At 34.1% G+C, this 25,132-nt stretch overlaps 1 protein-coding gene, 2 non-coding genes and 1 pseudogene across 5 annotated transcripts; 1 reads left to right on the forward strand and 3 right to left on the reverse strand.

The window, feature by feature from the left end:
- Positions 1-277: 277 nt before the first annotated feature.
- On the reverse strand, positions 278-7,158 carry LOC125194319. Of its 3 annotated transcripts, none has more exons than XM_048092479.1 (20): positions 6,946-7,158; positions 6,657-6,812; positions 5,851-6,168; positions 5,500-5,688; positions 5,313-5,396; positions 4,814-4,873; positions 4,208-4,252; positions 3,789-3,988; positions 3,197-3,643; positions 2,905-3,031; positions 2,611-2,808; positions 2,348-2,437; positions 2,198-2,260; positions 1,935-2,009; positions 1,804-1,854; positions 1,561-1,635; positions 1,135-1,269; positions 874-981; positions 712-777; positions 278-612 (listed from the first exon to the last, which is right to left on the reverse strand). In XM_048092479.1, the coding sequence occupies exons 3-20, from the start codon at positions 6,145-6,147 to the stop codon at positions 544-546; spliced, it is 2,379 nt and encodes a 792-aa protein (XP_047948436.1). In that variant the 5' UTR covers positions 6,148-6,168; positions 6,657-6,812; positions 6,946-7,158; the 3' UTR covers positions 278-543. The 3 variants fall into 3 exon arrangements, with proteins under 3 accessions (XP_047948436.1, XP_047948437.1, XP_047948438.1); XM_048092480.1 differs by having other exon boundaries at positions 6,657-6,817; XM_048092481.1 differs by lacking the exons at positions 6,657-6,812; positions 6,946-7,158 and having other exon boundaries at positions 5,500-5,695; positions 5,851-5,983.
- An 8,441-nt stretch (positions 7,159-15,599) lies between these two features.
- Positions 15,600-15,696, reverse strand: LOC125197573. The gene has a single exon (XR_007172110.1). It is a non-coding gene; the product is annotated as a small nucleolar RNA R30/Z108 (small nucleolar RNA).
- Positions 15,697-15,798: 102 nt separating this feature from the next.
- Positions 15,799-15,903, reverse strand: LOC125197633. Its single transcript, XR_007172166.1, has one exon. It is a non-coding gene; the product is annotated as a small nucleolar RNA Z107/R87 (small nucleolar RNA).
- Positions 15,904-21,884: 5,981 nt separating this feature from the next.
- LOC125197024 lies at positions 21,885-22,643 on the forward strand (annotated as a pseudogene).
- The last annotated feature ends 2,489 nt before the right edge of the window (positions 22,644-25,132 follow it).

Raw genomic sequence — 25,132 nt, forward strand, 5'->3', positions numbered from 1 at the left:
TGCACCATTGCAATCCATCGGTGAATTCTATCAGTCAGTAAAGTTTTCGTATTCTATCAAAAGTGACATGCTCCAACTCGATAGACTGGTTCGATTTGAACCAGTCTGAAGGGACAATTTGGTCTAGAAACCCGGATTTGACCCCTTCGTACACAATTATTTGTAGGAAAACACGATGGCTCGAAATTATTCGATTAATCTATAATTATTTTCGTCGGTTCAAATTATCACTCAAAGTGAACGTCTCGTTGGGGAATAATGTCGTACATAGAAGAGGTCGAGAAACGGCTCAAAACTTCACTAATAAAATACATGATGTCTTAACATCTATTTGCATATCTTAAGGCACATACATAACAGTTCTCTCTAACCTAAATTTTAGTAGTATCAGTTAAATAAGTCATCATCTTCTTCTATATGAGAGACAAAATTTATGAGATAAATTGGAGGAAACTGTGTAGATTTTTAGTATGCGTTGCGATAATTGTGTCCCGATCCATCCACCGGGTTGCCAGCCAGCGCCGAGGGCGGCTTACCTTTACACTATTCCTTCTGGAAGAAAGAGAGTATAAAATCCGTATGTACAGAGAAGAGCTGCGTATCCAAGAAGAGCTGTTTGTCGAACATATAAGAAGATCAAATCGAGATGTTTGATGCCATGAACACGTATTGAAATAGAAATGATGCAGTTGAAGTAGAGATTTTACGCACCTTCATGAAAGGGCGATTCCGACTGGGGAATGACTCGATGAAACTCTCTTTTAACAGCAGCGATACCTGATATCAGTAATAAGAACATACAATTCTTTTGGAAATTAGAGACCAAAATCGACATTTGAAAAAATCAATGCTAGGATATCAATAAAAACGAACCTTATCGTCGTTTGATTGGACGTTAGTGATTGTGTGAGAGCGAAGGTTAGAACAGAGAGAGTCCAAGTAAGTACGCAGCACATCCAGAAAGCCTTTGGCAGCTTCTTTCTGCATTTGTCAGAGAAGTGAAAAAAATGAATAGGAAGCTTTTCAATCAATAGTTGCAAAATCTGCACTAATGTCGCGGACTATCTACGCCCAAATAATACAAATGGATTAAGAATTTGGCGAATGACAATGAAGGGGCGTTTAAATCACCACCTGCACATCAGTGCATTCGTAGATTGGCCTTTTCTTCCCCAAGTAACTTTCTCCGACCAGTTTCTCATGGAAAGGACTGAGTTTTGAGTAAAGTTCTCTCTGCTGAGGTAGCTGTGGTAGTGACGGTGATTTCACCTATTGAGAAACGAAGGAGAAAAGGTAAAGGATCAATGCAGCATTGAGGGAATATAAAGCCTCAAAACGTGTGGTTCTAAATTAGTAAGCGTAAAATTTCTTGGTCGTAGTTTGTAGAATCAATGCGTTTGTGAATGAAATTTAATCAAGCAAGTAGCTAGAGCACTAGGCATCGGGTGATAAAATTGGTTGACCAAACATAGTAGCTTGGATTTCGGTAATAAGAGGCATTAGATTGCAAACACGGAATCACTTCTCAAGTGATCAGTCTTGAATGACAATAAGTTGTACCTGATTTCTATTTGCATCAACCAGAATAACATTAGTTAACTTCGCCTGCAGCTCTGTTTTATTCTTTACACCTACCTGCTCGAAAAAACATAACGTAAATAATTTCAAAAGGAAAATAATTTTTCTCGAAGTAAAACAAAATGAAGAGCATTAACCACTGACAAATAAAATTCAACACAAGTGTCACTATTGAGAAAATCATCTGAGATGTAAAATAATAGAAGTAAAATACAAAAAACTCACTATGTATGGGACAGGTGCATCCAGAAAGTCCAGCATGTCATTTGGAAGTACCTGAAGATCGTTTAGTTAGAAAACGCATCCAAATAACCGATGTTATGATAAATAATCCCGAGAAGGAAACAGGAAATTACCGGCATTAACAAGCTCTGCCACTGATAAGGCCGAATCAGGGGGATAATTGATAGAACTAAAGCAGATAAAATACCCTGCACAAGCAAGCAAATTAAGTGTATCAAACTTGGTTTCGAGTAAAAATTGGATGACACCAACAAATAAGTTGGAAACATAGGTAATTAGGTATGCGGAAAAAATGAGGATTAGGAAAATGACAGGGGATGTTTTCCTGAGATTAAACTTATCACAACACAATTTCAGTATATAACTATAGACGTACCAAATTCGAACAGACAATGACAATCTGCTTCTCCAGTAGGGCTCCTGCAAATAATGTCAACACCTAAAAAAGACGACAGATAATTAATTCTACAAGTAGATTAAATCGGTATAGAGGGACATGAAAACACATATATCAATGTGTACTTACATGCTCCAGTCTTAGGGTACCACATAAGCAAGCGATAGCCCACACTGATAAAGCAGCTGCCTCCTCTTCCACAACGAGCGCGCTGTGGGCCTACATAGAAGAGTGTATAATAGCAAATGAAACATTCCAAACAATAAAGCGGAACATAATTTATTCATTAACAGGGTACAAGCCCTTGAAGTCTTCACTCAAAACTTAAAACTTGAGGCTCTTTCTATGTGAGTTAGCGTAGTAAATGATGCAATAAGGCCGCCCAAGCATACCTCAGAAAACTCCAAACTTGTATTGCAAGATCTCAAATCGATTTTTGAACCTGCAATGGGTAGAACTGATTCGTCGGGTCTATGATATTCTAGAGGATGAAGGTGATCCAGAGGGTGGAACATGATTGTTGAACCACGTGCGGGGCAAGATAATTGGTAATATTCACAAATTATTTGCAAGGATCCGTGGTCGTTTGCCTGCAAAAAAGTGCATGAATGGAAAGAAAACACTTCAGGAGGCATGCAAAATTATAAATCACGTGGCAGAAATCGAAAGACACTTCAGATCTTAACCTTTGCCCACTCAAGGATATCACTTTGTTCACTGAAGATATCCCGACCAGATGAACATGCGTCTTCTGCATCTGCCTCGTCATAATCACATCTAAAATCCCTATCTTCACATGGTGATGCTCGAAAACTGCAGCAACAGATTACAAAACTATAATTCAAGCATAGTGTGATCATATCATATTCTTCACCGCTAGAAAGAAATATAAGCAACTTTAAAGGATGAGGGTATATATGCAAATATTTGCAACTAAAGAAAGATATATAAAACTGACGAGCCAAATGAAATATATACCTGGGGGATGAATCAGAACTTTCACATTGTTGGTACCGCAGGAATGGCAACACAGAATTTGGTAAACGCCTTTCAAATGACTGCTTGGCACTGAGATTGTCATTGTCTGAATTTGGGGGTGAATCAACTTCAGCTGTCGGTTCTTCCCAAGAAGCTAGTTTTTCTATTTCAGGATCAAGAGGGGCATCACTGCCATTAGATTCTCTCTTGTCTTGGTCAAGTTCAAACTGAGATATATTGTTAATTGGGCTCTCTGAGATAGAGTCGTTTGTACTCGACTCCGAAGCATCAACTGCCCCATCATGTGTGTTGGGTGCTTCATCAGTCAGCAGTAAACTTTCAGCTTTCTCTTCTAATGTTTCAACCATATCGCAGCCCACAGGTGAGTCTAAATCCAAACCATTTATCTGCTTAGTCAACCGCTCCAACCTCTCTTCCGTGAAGATGCTAAAACACATAAGAAATGTGTAAGAAACTGCAGCATTATGTGTAAAGATGTTCAAATATAAAAGTCGGTCTTGGATTATCAGTATAGGTAGGTTCTAAACAAGAATTGCTAAGAAATAGTGCACTAGAGAACGTATTCAGCAACCTATTCAGCACGCCAAAATGCAGCTCGAAAAATGGAAGCCTGGAAAGAATGCAGTAACAACGACGTGTCATCAAAATATAGCGGCTCCGACTTGAACAGGCAGGTTGCCCATCAGAAACAGTAGAGATCAACCCGGACGGCTTTTGTATCATTTCTTCAACCAAAACACAGCAACCATAAAGAGTTGAAGAATCAGCAACCTGAATGTAAAAAAAATGAACATCGAGTAAAAATCAGCTAGTACAATAAACAGGGTACACCACATTATTGTGACGAATGGTAGAGAAAAAACGTTGCTCAACATAAAGTTCACAAAGTGTTAAAATAGTCCCCAAGAGGAAAGACAAACTAACTGAACCATACAATGTTCCAATAATAAACTTCAGAAAGCAATATCAATAAAATATTTTCCAATGTACCTGCAGCCGGAAGACAAATGACAAATCACTCTGCTTGAGATGCTCCTGTAAGTAAAGAACCAGAGCTATTCAGAATACACTCGGCAAGATTAAAAAAAATGAAATTACAATATGGGAGACTCATGCTCTATGATGATTGGGTCAATAAAAAGCATCAAGAGAAAACTACAACAGAAAAGGTTCCACAGAAAGAGTTACTTCAGATTTTTTTTCTTCATTTTTTCAGTGAGGGTAGCCCATGGAAATAGATATATATACAGTCTAAAATACCTCCCATCCACCTCTCCTCCAACCACCCCTTAATAAAATGGAAGAACATAAAAATAAAAGTTGGGAAGACAAAACCAAAAGGCTACATGAAAGATGCATTTGATAAGAGTTCCCACAGTAAACTGAATCATCACTTCTAAACTACCATCTTCAACAATGATGACTTGAATATATTAATACATAAAATGATCAGAAGTTCACAATTCAATATAAAGCCTAATTAACTTCTTAAAAAAGTTACAACTTTAATAATCTTCTAGTAACAAATTTTGACAAATTATTATTTTAGCACGGCTTGCTCTGACTGGATATGCATGAATCAAGCATGAAGAATACCTGTCCCAGAAGTATCTCATTCAATTCACTCATTGATGGCGTTCTCTCAACAGCATTCACCTGTAACAAAGATTCAATTTTTACAAAATAAAAATTGAAAGTATAGGGACAGATTGGCGTCAGCTAGACTCTGAAGACATGAGAAGGAAATTCCAAGAGGTGTAGTTATCTGTCTCTCATAAATTAAGATTAGTGACTGTGTTGAGTCCACTGCAGCCTTCAAGAGACTATAGCAGTAACAACAGCATTCATCTTTAACAAAGTTCTGCAGGAACTTATTTTTTTACAATGAAATGGCAGCAGAAAGGGTTACAGATGCTCAGAATACATGGAAGAAGGGTATACAGATTTAAAAACTGCATTTAAAACTCTCCTGAGCCCTTTCTTACCCCTTCCATGACAAATTTCTGTACAACTCAAGTTTCCAGAAAAGATATACACACAAATCACCAAGGATAAAGACTAATGAGAGGATAAAAAGAGCTATAATTCACCCTACCTCTACCCCGTTTGGAAAGCAGAAAGAAAGGAGATCCTTGTACTTTAACGGTAGTTGCTTTTCTGGAGGATAAACAAACAAGACCTGATATTGCAGCAAGAGAATAATTGCATTAATAATCGTAAATTTCTCACATATTACATAAAGACACATAAGTATGGCTAACCCAAAAAACTATAATCAATACCTGCGGCTCAAGGTTAGGTTCTATACGGCACTGATTCTGACTACCAAGTGCACTTCGCAATTTCCCTGGACCTTCAAATTTTCTAGACAAGTACAGATTTTGGAGTGCTTGAACGTCAGAACTAGGAGGAAGTCCAACAACCACCATGCTCTCAAAAAGCTTCGAAGGCTCCTTCCACACTTTGTGATCCTGCAAGCTTTAATGACCCAATGATACACGAAAACAACAAACCAGTAACAAATTTCTCTGCATACACCATAAATTCCATAACAGCGCCTCTTATCCCTTTGGGTAGGGGAACTATAGATAATCGAGCAAACTAGCGAATTAGTAGTTGAGAAGAAAGCTCACCAGCATTTGTAATTGAAAGTTAGCCCACTGACGCTTCTGACTTGTTAGTACTTCCGGGTTGTACAAACTGCTTTTAACTTCAGGGGGAGTGGATAGACCTTTCAACATTCTCGAGACCTGATGCTGAAGCTTCTTAAGCTGGCCACCACTCTCCTCTTTCGACGAATACACCACAGAAGGTCGAGGAGAACGAACAGCTGCAGCTGCTGCTGCAACAGCTCTAGCAACATCCTCGCTCGTAGGCATATAGAACGACGAGCTCCAACTAGGACTACCTGATTCTTCAGCTCTCTCCATATCTCTATCAAAACCGTTTACCTGCAACCAAATTCAGAAACTCCATTCAGCCCTTTTCTTGTATGAAGCCAACTAAACAACAATTACTCAAACAAAAATAGGAATAGAAAGCATAAGAGAACTACAAGAAATCATCTTTCCTCTTATTAGCAATCCCAAATGGTTTCCTTTCATTTCTTTTTTTTTCCCTCACTTGTAAATTAAGTATGATTACACTTTACAACCATCCAATTTCACGGAAATATAGTAGCTCTTTTCACCACTTCACCTCTCATTTTCTCAGCTAGAAATTCAGATGAATAATACTAGAATAGTAGTAATTCAAGCTGAACCACCTCGATGAATAAAAAAGAAAAAAGAAAAGAGAAAACAGTAAAAGGGGGAAAAAGGTCATGGGATAAAGAAACAGAATCCACGCGTATCTATCAGCCGCGTGAAGCAATCTGACAAAAACACGAAACTGAAAAACAAAAATTGAAATCAAAAACCCTAAATTCGCCGATAATCACCTGAAATATCGATACAAAACACCTCTCGAGCTCCAGAAATTACTACACCCTTCCAAGTGATCCCCGATATTCACGAGCAAGATCACAACTTTTTCCCCTCGAGCGCACCAACAAAGCCGGATTCCACGAGATTTGAGCTTATGCCTCCCTTTTAAACTGAACTTGACCAAAATAGAAAGAGCGAGAAAAGGATCAAAATCAACCCAAGTAGAATGCTCCGAATTTCCAAAGGCGGTAAAAAAATAAAAAGGAAACCAGAATCAGACCCAAAATCAACAAAAATGGTTACCAAAAATTGAAGAAATTGAAATCATTAACGTCTAATTTATGATGCCGGAATCATAAAAGAGGACAGAAGGGGAATCATCAAATCTCGTGGTGTGTGTGATTTGGGGGCTTTAGGGGTTGGGGAAGACAGAGAGGGAGAGTTCAGGCGGCCATAGCAAAGATGGAGAGAGAGAGAGCTATTTTTTTCTTGTTGGTTTTTGAGAAATGGAAGAATGAGAGAAGGCAAAGTTGGAAAAGAAAACTACTTAGCAATAGTGCATGGAATAATAATTAATTACAATTAGGCTTTTTATTTTACATAAATTAATTGCTAATTTAATGTAATCAGACTGAAGCTGTTTGGATATTCATGTAATAAAATTGTAAAAGAAAATGGAAGTTTGTGATAAATATTGATATGAATTATTGGGGTGTTTTTTAGAAAATTGTTTAATACTAATAGTTGACATTTATTTGGTTGCTGAATTTTAGTCTTGAAAATTCAATTTTTGGCATTCATGTGATGAGGAATATGATTATTGAAGAAAATGGAAGTTTATGATGAAATATTGATCAAAATTAGTGGAGGTGTTTTTTTTTAGAAAATGATTAATAGTAGTAGTAATAGTTAGTACTTTTATAAAATTAAATTTATTGGTCGGAGAAAAAGTGTATTTGCGAACAATAAATCGATGGCACCATGACATAATAGCCGACTTGGTAGGGTCCACCGTGCTTTGTTTATTTGTTTTAAAATAGTTAATATAAGAGCATGTATAATGTCGTGTAAAATGAGCATTCATTGAGTGCTCAGTATGTAATACGATGATGAAATACATTCGACATAGCATGTGACATAATTGTGCGTTTAAAGTTGTGATCGTGCACGTCATGTGTTGTTGAGCAGCACGTACTCGGGCTCAACCAATGCGGCAGCATTAGCTGCACGCGCTAACCTTCCTTTATGTTTACATGAATAATCTAAGAAAGGTTGCTTCAAATGCAGCATATGAATATGAGTAGTAAATAGAAGTAGTTCAATTTTTAAGAATTCACATTTAAAAATTATTTTGGATATTGCAATTGATATACTCCATAACAAAAACAAACATCCAACAATAAACAAAAAATAGAAATAGAATAAACGTGTATGCCAAACACTACCTACGATACTGATATATGGAGTACCTTAATATAATGGTTGATTTATTTTTTATTAATTTTTTGGTTGGTTAATGGTTAGGAGGTGTGCCAAACAGGCCATATTTCCTGATTTAATATTGATACCTTATCTGCATTTATTTAAAATCCAATAAATGTACATTTATATCAATTCGATGTTAAAACAATTTCGGTACAACTTCGAGCTATACTCAGCTATCACACAATAACTCATTCAATGAGCTTTAAAGAGGGACATATAATCATCGAAAGTGAGGTTCATTATGTCAATGAATAAGAAATTTGATACTACTATAAAAATAAATAATAATCATGCAACGATTTACTTGGTGTATACATGGCTTGGATTTTTAAATAGTTGGTCATCTGTATTCACAAAAACAATTTTAATATACTAGTAATAATTACTATAGATAAAATGGTAGGACGAGGCTTGGATCGCGTCCTAAAACGGAAAATTCATTGTTCAGTTGAAAAAAAAAATTATAAACACTAGAAATTAAAAATTACAAATTCTATAAATTAAAATTTACAAATCCTAGAAAAATTGGTGGAAGAATGTTGAATAAATGAGATATACATAAGCCAAAAAAAATCAAAAAATAAAATAAAATAAAAAATGAGAGTTCGGGTCTGGCTCGAAGAGCCTCCAACGCTAGGTCAGGACGCAACGGAGCATGACCCGCCTGCCTCCAATGTCGGCCGGGCTGGAATGGGGCGTGGCCCAAGCAGCTACTTCGTCCCCTCCATCGCGCCAGGCCGCGGGCCGGGGCCCAGATGCGGTCCGGCCCGTGGCGTTAAGGATGGCCTGAACACCACGTTCTAATCCACATATCTTGATTCTCACTATGTTCATATTTGGTAGATGAGTTGACCATTTATAGTCAAAGATAGGTTTTCTTTTTGATCTAATAGTCTAAAGTGGTTAATAGTTACTATCATATGAAAATAAAAGGATGAGGGTTTGGCAACAAAGCATATGGATTGCAAATTATAAAAATTAAGTAAAAATTATCTAAGTTATTTAATTGAAAAGACTTTGCTTAGCACAAGTTGCATTTCATGCCTAAGTGAGACCGTAATCACGTGCCTAATGCCGTCTAGTTGACAACTCGTACCCTTTACTTATTTCATATCTTCACACTCTTCTTATTAAATAATCCAAAGTAAACGATTTCATGTGACAAACTTATCAATAATATTAATTATTAATATAGTAGTATATCCTATTGTGGTGTCTTAGTTTGGACTTCACTTAAATCTTTTGGGCACTCTTTCTCCTTTTTTCTCATTTTCACTAATAATTTCTCATTAAATTTTACTCGCGGTAACTAAATATTATTAGATCAAAATTGTTTTACTATCGGCTTAGTCTTTGATACTTGGCCTGTGGCAGATTAGGGGGGCAGGAGGGGGCGGTCGCCCCCTTCGTGCGACTAATTTCTTCTTATCAAGACATCAAATTACCATGTTTGCCCCGACATCATCCTGAAAATCGAAAAAAATTGTTATTTTCGCCCTAAACCAACCTACTAATATATATTTCGCCCCCTCCGTTTATCAATCCTGGATCCGCCTTCAAATCTTTAGGTAGACCTTCGTGTAAATCCAAGTGCGGGTTGTGCATATGTTGTGTGAGCGGATTTACGTCCTGATTTGTTTAGTTTCACTATAATATCAATATTTTAATTTTTAAATTTACCTAACTAAGCATTGAAATGATGTTGTTTTGATGTTTAATTAGGTTATAAAAATTTTAATTTTTAAATTTACCTAACTAAGCATGAAATGATGTTGTTTTGATGTTTAATTAGGTTATAAAAATTGTCACCCAAGATTTCGGTGGTACACATGTGAAAAGGTACATATGTGCAAATGTGAAAATGTGCAACCGTATTGGTGAATAAAAGTGTTATAAAAGTGATCATGTTAAATATAAAAGTTATTCTTATAAAAATGTGCACATGTGAGAAGGTGTAATTGGGCAAATGTGAAGAAGTTAAATATGAAAAGGTATTGTAGTAGTGTTCATTATTTTAATAAGAAGAAATTGAACGATTTAGATCACAAATTTCATTAATATTCACTCACTAATAATGAGAAATATATATATGGTGCAAAATACTGAAAAATAAGTTTTCTTATAAATCTTATTCTTTCACTCTAATAACAACTTTCATATTCAGGTATGACAAAAAGAACTCTAATAAGTAATAATTCGTACAAACTTGCAAATTAATGGGGAAATTTATATGACAAATAAAAACACATTAATGTGTCTAGCCCCTGTTTGCAATTAATTTGTCTTTGTACTATCCAATATAAAATTGCTACATATACTTTGATTTCATGCCATTCATAATTATACTATTTCATTGAAGTATTAATTAGTATAATTATAGGCCTACTAAAGACAGTCTTGGTTTTGTGCGAATCAATAGCTGTCATTTTTAATTATAATTATAGACCTAGTACTAAAAATCAAGCTATTCTTTATAGTCGAATATGCGTTAACTATATCAAACGAAGTGATGATAATATATTTAGTACATTTAGAAACTTATATATTAATCACTTCAAATTATTTTTTATAAGATTTGTTTCTTTTAGTTTATGCTCCTCATTTTATTTTCTTCCTGAAATTAATTTTTTTTTAACAATTTTTCTCTATTTCCTTCTCTAATTTTATAGTACCTATTAATTCTCAAATCTCGAATAATTGGTCTACATAACTACGTTTGTGTCCGCGCTAACATAGAGTAAATCTTTGTTACGTGTAGTTAGTTGCAAATCACACTCGAACAACTCTAGTAATACTTCCTTCGTCCGGTATTAAGAGTCCAGATTTGCCATTTTAGTTCATTTGTCATTAGGAGTCCCGGTTCACTTTTACTATTTTAGTTCGATCTCACATTTCGCTAACTCATTCTACTCACATTTTGTTATATAAAAGTGGATCTCACATTCACTATCTTTTTTCACTCATTTTCCTTTGTATTTCTTAAAATTTGTACCGGAACTCAAATAGGACTTCTAATGGCGGACGAACGGAGTACATCAAAGATGTTAATAAAATTGGAATCTAAAATATTTACCATAAGAAATAATAATGGTGAAAATGGACACCCGGCTTTTATATAGAGTGAAGGGAAGATTCTTGTGCCAAATGGATGGAGACTCGTTTTTGTTTGGACAATTCTATATTTGATAACGTGTGATGTTTAATTTTCTTTCATCCACATAGTATATTTGCTTTTGCAGTTGTACGATTCTTGGAAAGCCTCTTCATTCTAGTAATTTCTTGTGTTGTTGACAAAATGGGTAAGGAAAAAGTGACCTTTTTTTTATTGCATTTAACATTATAAAATTTTAATTTGTATCAAGCGAAATAAAACGTGTATATATGTATCAATTGGTTTTTGAAAAAACTCTCCAACACCAAACTATATTAAAAGGATTTTTTTTCCTTTTCCTTTATTTGCATTGTTTGTACAACTCACTGATGTATGGAAGATGGATCGAGGTTCGCAATTGCAAACCGGAATTTGGCCATTTTCAATTTGGATTTCCTTTTAGGACAACTATATATTTAAATTTTAGAAAATTGTTGTTTATCTACGGCCACCATTGTCTCCATAATCAATGAGTCAGTTCGTCGCGAGTTATGACAATACTTCGATCTTAGACATCGCTTTGATAAAAGCTAAATCCTCCTCACTTTTACATTCTCAGGTAGATGCCGACTAACGAAAAATATGACAAATTTATATTTTCAGTAAATGCCTACTATCGGAGTTTAGGATTTTGGCTTAATTATTGTACATTTTCACGAGTTTTATTTCTTGCTATTTGTAGTGATCAAATTGCTCTTTAGTTGTTTAGTTTATTGAGATTGTGTTGTTTGTTCTCTAGGCATCATTCAGATATATGATGTGTGTCAAAAACCATATAGGTAGGTCTAACATTATTGTGTATAACTCCCTCCGTCCCCTAATAGGAGTAACACTTTGATCGGACACGGGTTTTAAAAAATGTAAAGAAAAAGTTGGTTAAAAAGTTGGTTGAAAAAGTTGGTAGAATGTGAGACCTACTTTTTTATATTGGTTTTATAATAAAATGTGAGTGAAATGAGTTTATGAAATGTGGGACCGACTTATCATTTATGGTAAAAATGAAGTGCTACTCTTAATTGGGGACGGACCAAAATGGAAATTAGTAGCTCTTATTTGGGGACGGAGGGAGTATTATTATTCGATAAGATTTATTTATTTATTTTATTTGTTTTTTATGCTATATTGATTTTTCTCACACCGTTAAAGTTCTCCGCTAACATGTTCTGACTTTATGCATTTTTGCTTTAGGAAAAAATGAAATATTGAGAGACCTTTTCTAAGTCTTCCAACATATAAAAAAGAAGGAATGCCAATTGAATTTCAATGCTCTATATTGCCCATGGTCGTGGTGTACTAATAATATCTTTAGAAAGAAAAATATTGTTTTATTACAACACACTTTAAACACGTATTAATCTCATAATTCAATTAATTAGCTAGCGTAGTCTCACTTAGACAAGTGTAGATTTTTTCATTCGAAAAAGTACATTAATTAGATGAAATATATAAAGACTCAATATATTTTACTAGTACTATGTCCCACCTTAATACATTTTTTTTATGTCCCACCTTAATATATGTCGACTTAATCCGTGCCCGTTTCATTTAGGTAATGACTAGACACAAAGACTAAAGTCCATAATCCAATCAATCAATGGTTGGTCAAATTACTACTATCATATTAATAATTAAACTTATTAATTTGTAGTGATGTAATTATTGGCATCATAGTGATATGGACTAAGGGACCATGCTTTGTCCCAAAAAGAAATAGCAAGAAACTGGTGTGCATCATATTAGATGTAATCTCATCATGTGGTGTGGCTTGTTGGCATTGTTGCTTTACCACAAAATCTATGTTTATTGCCTTCTATGGATCAAAATGACTTGCCAAAAAAACAAAGAATTAATTGAGTGTTTATAGGCCACAATTTTCTAGTGTTTATCCAAAGTTTGGCGGATTATATATAATGCAAAATATTAATTGGGATAATTATGTGTGTTAGGTGCGGACTATTGTACAATATAATGATATATATTTCGTATTTGAAATGTTATTATTTGTTTCGATGGTACAAGCTTTTGTATAATAATTTACTCAAAATATCAAAATATTTATGATGTATGTATTTTAGTATCATTTCAGTATTATGTTTCACAATCACTAGAAAAATGAGCTCTTTAAATTTATGTCTATTTGGGGTGGTAGGAGGGGGACTTAAGCTCCTGCTACGCAAAAAAACTTCCATTTTTCTTGTTTGACCATAAGTAAACCAAATCCGTCAATCCGCCTAATCCTCCTCGCCAAAGTTTTTCGGTTTAGGTGGTTAACCGCGGAACTGTAACCGGAACCGTGAGACTTAAATCGAACCGAAACTGTCACTTTTGGAACCGTGGTTCGGTTCAAGTTCCAAAATTCTCGAACCGAAACCGTGTCGGAACCGCCGGTTCTGGGCGATTCCAAACTAAAACCGCAAAATACCGCCGGTTCTGAGTGGTTCCAGACCAAAACCGTAAAAAAACCGCCGGAAAGTAGTGAAACTGAGCCAAAACCGCCGGAAACCGGCGGTTCCAGACCGTTACCGTAACTCCCAATTTTGGAACTGGAACCGCAAAATACCCTCGCGGTTCAGTTTCGGTTCAAATTGTTGGTTTAAAAACTGTGGGCATCTCTATCCTCGACTGAGTTTGCACACCAACTGTGTTACAAATTGTTGGTTTAAAAACTACATTATCAGATTTTCCATATTTTATGTAAATTGTTGTGCAAAAGTCTCTATCATCAATCACAACAATATATAGAAAAATTATTGTGTTAAAGGTTTTATTTATTTATTTATAATTGACATCATAAAATTATCTTGATCAAGTTATTCTTGTTTGTTGAATATTCACCTTAGGTTAACATGGACCGTTTGAATGAAATAATTATCCCACGAGCAAGTCTTGGATGGCATAACATGATTACACACGAAGAAAAGTAAAAAGCAACGAATTAGAGTATTGATGGGATTTACTCTTCCTAAATTATCTTGATTCTAAGGTTGACATCCATCTTGATCATATGATTTTTTACGTTTATGTGAACAATTATATTTTATGTGTAGTATTTTATTTCGATATTTGATTGCATTGAATATGCGTAATTAAGTTCAGTTTTTAAGGCAAATACGAACATTCCACAAAGCCCAAATCCAAGTTTCTATTTTGGGTTACGCCTTTTGTCATGGGCTTGGGCTAGAGATTATAATCGCAATCAAATTTTTATATATTTTGTATGATCGATATAATCAATATTTCATAATCAATTAGACCTGTTAAATCGGGTATCTGCGGATAACTGATTCAAAAATTTCAGATACCTAATCCTGAATTTCCCAAAATCTAATACGCGATAACCGATCTGAAAATAATTACGGGTACCCAAATACCCAACTCGGATAACCAATCCCGATAAATCAGGTATCCAATCCCAAGTTTATATTCTTTTTGAAAAAATTTTAAAAAAAATTAAAAATTCATAAGTTATAATATTCATTATTCATCCATAATAAACATTAGAAATTCAAACATTAATCCTATATATGACTTAAGAGTGAGGATTTTAGGAGTATATTTAATTATTTAATTTTTTAAAATAAAAGAATAAATATTTAATTTATAAATTAAAAAAATCAAGTAATTTGGGTATACCTAATCACATATATCAAGTAACCCGATACCCGATAATTCAAAAATCTTATACTCAAAAAACCAGATATCTAATTATCCAATATTTCAAGTACCCGACCTCCATGTTGACACCCCTAATCAATCTAATCTATTCAATCCAGCAGGTCATTAACTTGTTTGATCAATTAATTTGTATACAATTTGTACAGCTTGTGTATTCGTTTTTCATATTATTTTTTATTTTGTGAAACTCAACTCCTTTTTAATTGGGCGGATAACATAGATTATAATACTATAATACGAATTTGGACATTCAATTGGATACAATAATTCTCTAATCAAGGTTTGACATTCAAAATCACATGAATATATGAAGAAAGTTTAATTTTACATAAATTGAAATAATCCAACAAATGATTCCAATTATTAAGTCTTAACTGATGATTGCCAAAATCATTTTTCATTCTAATTTCAATTTTGTTAAATACACTCAAATCAATAATACAAGAAAAATAATATATTCAGTTAAATTAGAGACGATTCAGTAGCAAATTAGTGCATCACTAGAGATGAGATGAGATCTCCTCCCCATCGGTCCAAGTGTTGGATATTAAATTTTGCTTCATCACAATCATCAAAACAAAATAAATTCAACAAATTTAATAAAACATATTTCAAAATTGAAAAAAAAATTAAGGAATGGATTCGTTCACTCAGTGGTGGCGATATAAATTGGTTCGATTCTGCCGGCAAGCGTCCTCAAATAATTTCAGAAGAGGGAGCTTCGTATCCTCACAGTAAACAAATCCACCAAAACAGCATCAAAATTTTCAAAATTAGATGTATTTTCAGATTGAAAAAAGCGAAAAAATTGAAAATGAAATGGATCTAAAGCGGAAAAAGGAGAGAATCGCTCAGTTCAGCGGGATTATCGACATGCTAGCAACATCTCTGTGTAGAGAGACCAGCAATCCGGTCTGTTGAGCTTGAATTTCCGAGTCATCACAGCGATTTCACTATTTTAGGAGGGAACAAATCGGAAATTGAAAAAAATGAAGGCGATGGAATATGAATTATGAAGAGCTAAAGAGGGAGTAGAGAGTGATTCGATTTATGAAATGGTGGATTGATTTGCAGGTATATATAGGGATGATCTAGGGTTTCGTTTCTTAATTGTTGGGCTTCAAGCCCAAATAATTCGGATATATTAACTGATTGAAGAGTCCATTTGATTATAATGAATCAAAATTTGGAACCACTTTGGGCCTTTGTTATTTAAGGTTTGGGCCTAACCTTAATGGGTTTTGAAGAATAAAATTATTTTATATAGTACTCCACAAATGATGACAAAAACACTATCTCATGGAGTATATACACTCCCTCCGTTCCATAGTAATGAAAGTGTTTTTTTTCGGCACGGAGATTAAGAAAAAAATTGTGTTAGGTGAATTAAATAAAGGGAGAATAAAGTGGAGAATGAAAATGCAGAGAGACGAAGAGAGAATAAAGTAAAAGAGAGTAAAGTAGGTTTGGAAAAATGTGTTAACTTTTACTGAAAATGGAAATGACTCTATTACTATGGAACGTACCAAAATGACAAAATGACTCTATTACTATGGAACGGAGGGAGTAGTATATTCCCCATCCAAGAAAATAGTTTTCTCCTAACTAGTACTCCCTCCATCCTCCAAAATAGACTAAATTTTTTCATTTTGAGAAGTCCCCTAAAATTAAACAAAGTCTAAATAAGAAAAGTTTGAACTACTAATAATATGCATTCCACAATCCATAAACACTACTTTCGCTATCTTTTCTCCGTCTTTCTTATTTTTTCCTATCTTTTTCGTACTTTTCCAGTTGTATATTAAAACTTTGTTAGTTTTTTTAGGGACAGAGGGAGTATAAGTCTTACGGTTCAAACAATCAGACGAGTAGGTGATGGACAATTACTAATTCTTTACAAAATGAGATAAAAATGGGTACCAGTCTCCAAAATTAATAAGTCGATGGTTCAAATTATCACGATCGGATGAGTAAATCATGAACTATTATTAGTTCTTTTAAAAGTGAGATAAAAATGGGAACCAAAGCTCCAAAATCAATAAATCGATGGTTAAAAATGAGTAAATGATGACTAGTATTAATTCTTTTTAAAATGAGATAGAAATGGGTACCCAAGCTCCAAAATCAAATAAAAGACATATAGGTTCCAATGAGGCATTACTCAAATGATAAAATTGTATGTGATGTACTAATCTTTTAGGTATAATAATTTAACTAATAATATTATGCATATATACATATCATATAATTTTTAAAAAAAAACTCCCCTTCATTCCAATTTTGGTCTTTCAACAAATGAAAGCTTCCAATAATAGTACTTGACACATACAGACATACATAAACTTCCATAAACAGAAACTTTTTTTTTTTGTATTGTACAATTAATCTGAGATGCCATAGAAGATAGGGAAGCAATAAGCTCCACACGTTGCCTTTATGATCAAGTAGTTTCGCTTTTCCGTTATCCGGCTTCGCAACCAAAGTTTCACCTTTTAATCACATAGGCACATATCACAAATTAGGTTCAATACTACTCTTACTCATGCATGCCTCAAGACTTTTCCCTTTTCCCACCGATTTATCTTATCGTTACTAATCAATCAAGATCATGTTTATCACACGCAAATATTTAACCATCAAACACACTCTACACGACACAACACACACACCACACGACACACACACACACACGGCACACACACATATGAACATATTCCCACATCCCTTTTATCCCACTTTTACTCAACCAAGATGCATGAGGGTTCGAGAAGACCGATTAATCGGTTAGAAGAAAAAGAAAAAGAAGAAGAAGAAGAATAGTGATAAGAACTCATAAACAAAATACCTTTTTAGAGAAAAACGATCGGTAGAAACAAAGTAGAGACTTGGTTCTTCAATACCCTCGAATTAAACTTCAATTTCTTCTCAAAAGATGAAGGATTAATGGAGTAACGTAGAAGAAAAATTGAGAGAGTGAGGGTGGGGGATTTTCGAAAATGTGGGGCTAGGGTTAGGGGTTTTGGTTCTTATTTATAGAGTCCAACAAGATCTTTAGGTAATTAGAATAGAATATTTGGTAAGATCTCATTCTCCACAATTAAATAAATAAATATTGTGAAGTAGGGAAGAAGAATTAACAAAAATAGATCCTAGGGCAAATCTCCTAGTTTTCGAAAATTATGCTTCTAGGATGGCCAAGATTTTGTTTTGGTATATTTTACGGAGTAGAATAAAATATCACGGAGCAAAATAAAAATAAGAATTCTCCCAATTTGGAGTGAAAAGTGGCGTCTCCTATGCCTTTTAAATAAGGCATGGATTTTTAAATATTGACTAGAATAAGGTAAGGCAAGATCTCTTGAGGTATGGAAAGATTTGGTAGAATAATTAAATTCTAGGTATGGAAGGAAATCAAATAAGGGATCAATTAAATAAGCAAAATAATATTTCCTTCCCTACATGGGTGATTTTCGAAAATCACCTAGGAAAATAAGGGGCTCGATTTTTCCTCTTTTAAAATAAGGAAATAATTGGGTCTTGGATTTTAATTTGGGTAAATATCCCAAGGATTAAATTAAATCCGGAAGAAATAGAATTTCTCTTCAAAGGGGGTCTAGGGTTCGAAAATTACAAGAATTGGGTGGCAAGTATTTATGGAAATTTTCTCTAATATTCTCACTCACCCTTAAACAAATAATTCACCCCATAAATTAATTAATCACATATGTCACATCACTAAATCAATAAGTTTGACTTTTCAAACTTTCAACGCAAACCCTAGACTCAACTCGACCATATCATCACATGAAATAAATGCATTCTCGATTCCACGTCATCAACAATTAATTCTAGGGCTCTAAAATTAGAGTTCTAAATTCCGAGATGTTACAATTAAGGCGTATATGTGTAATGGTCATGAATTCTACATCCCCCAGTCTACAATGTAAAATCTCATTTTATCATTTTGTAATGTTCGTCATTACATGTCTTATTTGCTTTTACTAGTAACATATTGATATTTTACCGATTCATTTCACTCGTATTTTATTACTCACTAGTTTTAACCCACGTGCGATGCACGACGGAATATTTTTTCGTCATACGATTTCAAATACCTAATTGATTAATCAAAATGAAAAACAGTATAACTATATAAGATATAGAAATAGAAAAATATATTATATAATAACAATTCAATAAATATATACTCAATTCATTTTGCACCTCAAGACATAATATTAAACAAATTAAAAGGGAATCAAGACAAACATAATTATTTGGATAACGATCAAGTATTGATACTTTTGAAAAATATGTTTAAAGCAATCATTCATATCTCTCTACCAAAAAAAGTGTAAATCACACTTTTAACAAAATAATAAATTGATAACTCATAATATTCAAGACGTCAAAATTATAACCATAAAAAAAATTCAAATGATTACTATACAAAAATATACCTAATATATATTAATTATAATATTTTACTCAACATGATTGCCTATAGATAAACCATATAAAATTTGGTAACGCACTATTTTATTTTGTTTGAAAAACTAATTGTTTGATCAACTTGATTTTCTAGGTTATTACAAATATACATATACATGAATTTATATTATAACGCTAGTAATTAATATACAAAAAATAATATATTGAGTAAATATGAAGATAAATAATATGCATGTTTCGAGTTAAAGTTGTTACAATTCTTCCTCTCTAAGAATTGTTAGAAATATAGGAATAAAATTCTCGAACCATATACATGCGGTACTCTAACTATTATAATTAAAAAAAAAACAACAATAATTGAAATGTAAATTATAATGAAAGTTATCAAATAAACCGAACTATAAGTATAGTTGAGATAAACCTCATTTCTGCAAGACAAATTACATCACAATTACTTCTCTCGTATTGACGTAGTATCCCCAAAGATGAAACAACTTCCTACTAACGTATATAACATCTCAAATCTGCTAGGCAACGATGAACTTGATGGGGCTCCAAAAATCAAGCAATACAATATTCCTAAAGTGTACAATAATGTTTAGAGCTTGATATAGAATGGTGATGCTGTTGGTGTATAATTTATCCACAACTCTATGCCTTTTATAAGCATAAAATTAGGACATGAGAGATCATGATATTAAAACATCATAAATTATAAAATTAAGATTACAGATGTTACAAATGTGGAACGTCAATTATGTGTGAATTATATTTTGAATTATGGTATAGTAGTCTTGAAAATTTGTTAAATTCTCATTATTCTATTTTAATATTTGTAACCTACGGTTACTCATTTATTAGCTCTTACATGATTATTAAGTTTTCTGTACATAAAACTGTTGATATAAGGTATTGACCAATGATTAAACAAACGGTTAAAATGTGCAGGAGTATTAAACACAATTTTTATTGATTCATTTCACAATTCAACAATAATTAAAGAAACGGTCAAAATTTATAACCTGAGTGCTAAAATAGATTCCATGTCTCATAAATATTCAAAATATAATTCAAAACTTGTAAATATTTCAATTCATGCCCAGAATTTATAAATATTCAAATTAAGGCAAAAACTCGCCTTTTATATATGTATAGATTAAACTAATATTCCATATTAAAGTGAGAATTTATTTGAGACTTTATTTCATGGACAATATAGTAATTTATTAATTTGTATAATTTGATTATATCGTTTTTATGTTCAACAAGAAGAGATATGATGTGACCAATGTATGTGTATATTTACATTTCTAAGTTTAATTTACTTCCAAAATTGTCATTGTACAATTTGATTGTGATATAAGTATGTCAATACACGGAACACTTAATAGTACTGTTATGATCAACAGTTTTCTTTGTTATATTCTACATTAACTTGAAAATTCGAGGTCGAAGATGAAATGTCTTACCAACTATTTGTCCGTCGTCGTCATCACCGGACACAAAGTTTATACTGGTAGAAGTTTCATTGTCGTCGCATACGTTACCCAGCCCAAAATAAATACAATCAATAACCACATTCCAAAATGCAGTGATGAAAACTCAAGAAAGAAATGTTGAATTTTCCACGGAAATGTTGAATCACACATAGCAAAAGAGGTTGTTTGTATTGTTGTGAAGATCACATGCATCACACCCCATACCCTCTCGTCTTCTTCTCCCTCACTGGATAGCAATCACCAGCTGCATGGCAAAATATCTTCTCTTTGCCCCTCTCTTTCTTGTCCAATAAAATTATTCCTAAGAAACTTGTCTCACATCATTTGTGTAAAGCAATAGATATAAAGTTTATAGACCAAGTATAGAGCAATAAATATAAAATTTATAAATCAAATTAGCTCTCTTTTCTTTTGTAATAACCATATTTTGTGAAGATTTTCTTGTTAGATCTATAACAGCCGCATAGCAAAATGGGCAAATTGCCTAAGAAAGCATGAATTTTACTAAAATTCATCTCGCGACTATGAAAACATGAATTTTATCATTTTACTCAATTTTCAATGGCAAATTAATCCGGTTTCGTAATATATTCTTGATTTGGCGCACATGTGTTTCAACTCATGACATAGTTGAGTTATTTGCCATGTGTGTTGAGAAAAATGATAAATTCATAAGTGGTGTTTCCTCGTTAAATTTGTCAGATATCACATTAGGTACCATTCCACCTGAATCATATTCGAGGAAAAACTGAGAAAATTGTTAAAATTTATAGTAATTCTTACAACTGATTTTCAAAATTGGACCGGAATTTGACTCAAATTCATGATTTTTACGACAATTTACCGTAACAAAATATCCCCCATTCACCCTCTCTCAACCTATAGGAATCCATCCATCCCCACACATTCTATCTAAATCCCCCCAAAACCCTATAAACACCCCATCAACCTCCCAAACCTCCCACACTCCCCCAAAACAACAAGAAAAGAAAAAAGCCACAATGCACCTCCACCACCTCGTCCTCGTCCTCGCAGCCGCCACCTCAGAAGCCCTGGTCCAGGACTTCTGCGTGGCGGACCTCGCCCTCCCGGCCACCCCCGCCGGCTACCCCTGCAAGAAGTCCGTCACCGAGAAGGACTTCGCCTCCAGCGCCCTCGCGGCCCGGGGCAACACCACCAACATCATACCCCCGCCTTCGACGCCCAGTTCCCGGGCGTCAACGGCCTCGGGATCTCCGTCGCCCGCCTCGACCTCGCCCCGGGCGGCGTGATCCCCCTCCACACCCACCCGGCCGGGTCCGAGCTCCTCCTGGTGGCCCAGGGCACCATCACCGCCGGCTTCATCTCCTCCTTCGGCAACGCCGTCTACCGCAAAACCCTCAGCAGGGGCGACCTCATGGTCTTCCCGCAGGGGCTCCTCCACTTCCAGTTCAACTCCGGGAGAGGAAACGCGGTGGCGTTCGTGAGCTTCGGGGCGCAGAATCCGGGGCTGCAGCTCACGGATTACGCGCTTTTCAAGAACGATCTGCCCACGGAGATCGTCGCGAAGACGACGTTCCTCGACGTGGCGCAGATTAAGAAGCTGAAAGGTGTGCTTGGTGGGACCAATTGAGTGGATTGTTGCTAGGGTTTGTGAGTTTCTTCTGCATTGTGTTTTGAATTTGAGTGTTCGTTTTGTGATTAGTTGTGTGTTCATTTGTTCGTCATAGTTCTAATTTTTCCATCACAGTTTTCGATAACTGACAGAGCTAGACATTTCACGCTTAAAGTAATGAAGTAACAAAGATAGAAAGGTGAATTAATCTGATATGTCGAGGATAATATATTGTTGAGTAGTAGTGTCTACAAATGGAAAAATGAATGATTTTACGAGCTTGCCAAAATGGAAAAAAAAAGTTCTATCTTAAGAGACAAACAGTATCTTGGCTATAACTGAATTAAATAATAATTGTGGTGTGCTTTAAAATAAACATGTACATATAAAACTTCATTGGTATAACATGTATCCTATTTTTCACGCAATAAATTGCATATAGCTTCTTTACAAAATGTATATCAACACTCAATGCTTAGTTATAAACACAGGACTGTTAGGGTGTCACCACCTCTTAAAATAACATCATACCATCATTCCTTGCCAAATCATTTGTACACATGTACGAAAAATAAGCTGCCATGTGGCAAAAAAAAATATGAAAAAGACGGCTAGCAATATATTGTACACTATACAGTACTTAATTTTTCTCGGCTAGCAATATTCAACACGCTATACAACAATGTAGCGTTTATAATATTTTTGTATATGTGGTGTCACGGTGTCGCTTTAAGAGGAGTTTTCATTTCAACACAAACCTAGAAATACATTAGGAAAGAAAGGTGTAATTTTTCTTTTTCTACAAATTAAGAAAAAAATTATGGAACACCAGTTCGAATTAAATCTCAATTCAAAATAAAAATATATGATGGGCTTTACTTTATTATGGTGAGAGCACCCAACATAAAAAACTTTATGGGCTATATTATTTTCGATAATGGGCTATATATTGAAAGTATCTAATTTAATAAATTTTTGTTATTGGTATAGATTGAGTTGGCCCAAATATAATTTGGGTCGGTTCGACACATCTAATAAATGTATATGTATGTATGCACATTGTCGGTAGCAGCAGTGTTGTCTGTCACAAGAATTTTCCGAAGCAAACAAAAGTCTAATTAAGTCTATTAATTAATTTCCTAAAGTAGTTGGCTCATTATATTAGGCCCCTCCCAAATCAAGCCCGACCTGTCCAATTAATCTTTGTAGTTTGTCTTATTGTGTGCTATGTGTATGTGCAATACATACAATCAGATCTAAGAAACTAAACTTGCAAAAACGAATATAGTGAAGAATGTCGTTCTAGTCCAAACGTATAAATAGTGTGGCTCCTATAGCTAGCGGCATCTCTAACCGGCGGTGGGATCGGTCGACACGACAACACCCGACCCTACCTAGATCAGCCATTGTGTGTAAATATTATAATTTGCGTTTCACTGACAAATGTAGGGTAGTATGCCATTGAAGAATGTTAAAAATAGGTTTTGAATGGTGGTTTTAATGAATCTAGTGGTTGTCAAGTCATCTTCATGGTAGTTTTTTGTAATAAGTTGAGACCCTGTCCATGTAACATGAGAAAATCTTACTACATAGATAGTGTGAGTGTGACTTTATATTGTTCCAAATATAATGTCTCTTTACTCCCCTTTTTAAACCTTTTTTTTTATGGATTTATTTATAATTTATTACCCAACATTTGGGCTATTTGTAATTCAGACCCAAAGATACAATTGTAGTAATTTTCTTCAATTTAGATCAACTCAAATTATTGGGCGAGATGAAGTCGAGATTGAAAAATCATTGTTTGGAGTGTCATATATCTTATGAAACCAAAGACACGAGAGAATCGTCCAACGTTTGTTTAATGCTAATTAGAGTTGTAATTATAATCATCATTTGTACATTTGATTTATTACAATCAAAGGAAAATTAAAAGTAGAATGGAATGAAAAATACAACAAAATAATAGAATAAAACAAATCAACCTGTAAGTCGATTCGAGAAAAACTATCTCTTTCAGCAAAACAAATTACGTTTCAGTCAGTGTTTTCAGATCGATATCGTCTTTAAGGGCAAGACTACTTTTTCCTAAAACTAGGCACGAAAGAACTTAACGTGATTTCAACAAATCGACCAAATAATAATGCTCATAATAAGGCCAAGTGTGAATATGTTGTGATGATTGTAAAGTATTTTCTCATCTCGCAACCTCATGCATATATTTAGGCAAAAAGTGTGATGTGTAAACGTACAACTCCCATAATACCTCATTTTTTTTATGGAAAAAGCAAATTTCTATCGTAATACCTCACAATAATTCTTTAAGGACAAAAGACTTGTCACGTTAAATGACAAGGTGACGATTTTTTTCCTAAAATCATCATTCTAGTTAGAGAACATATCCTTCTAGAATCTATCTTCCAGTACTACTCAAATCATTTTACTTCTGTGGTCATTTTTATTTGAGGTATTGATCGCATTATTTTGGACACCTGGTATTTTCATTTAATTACTTGTGGACACATATATTAATGTTATCATTTAAATAGATTTCTTAATTAAAAATAAAGGGATATTGACATCTAATATCACGAAACTTTTAAAAAGTTGGATTTTTCCCACGAACTTTAAAAT

This window comes from Salvia hispanica, chromosome 6 (assembly GCF_023119035.1).
Source record: "Salvia hispanica cultivar TCC Black 2014 chromosome 6, UniMelb_Shisp_WGS_1.0, whole genome shotgun sequence".
NCBI lineage: Eukaryota > Viridiplantae > Streptophyta > Magnoliopsida > Lamiales > Lamiaceae > Salvia > Salvia hispanica.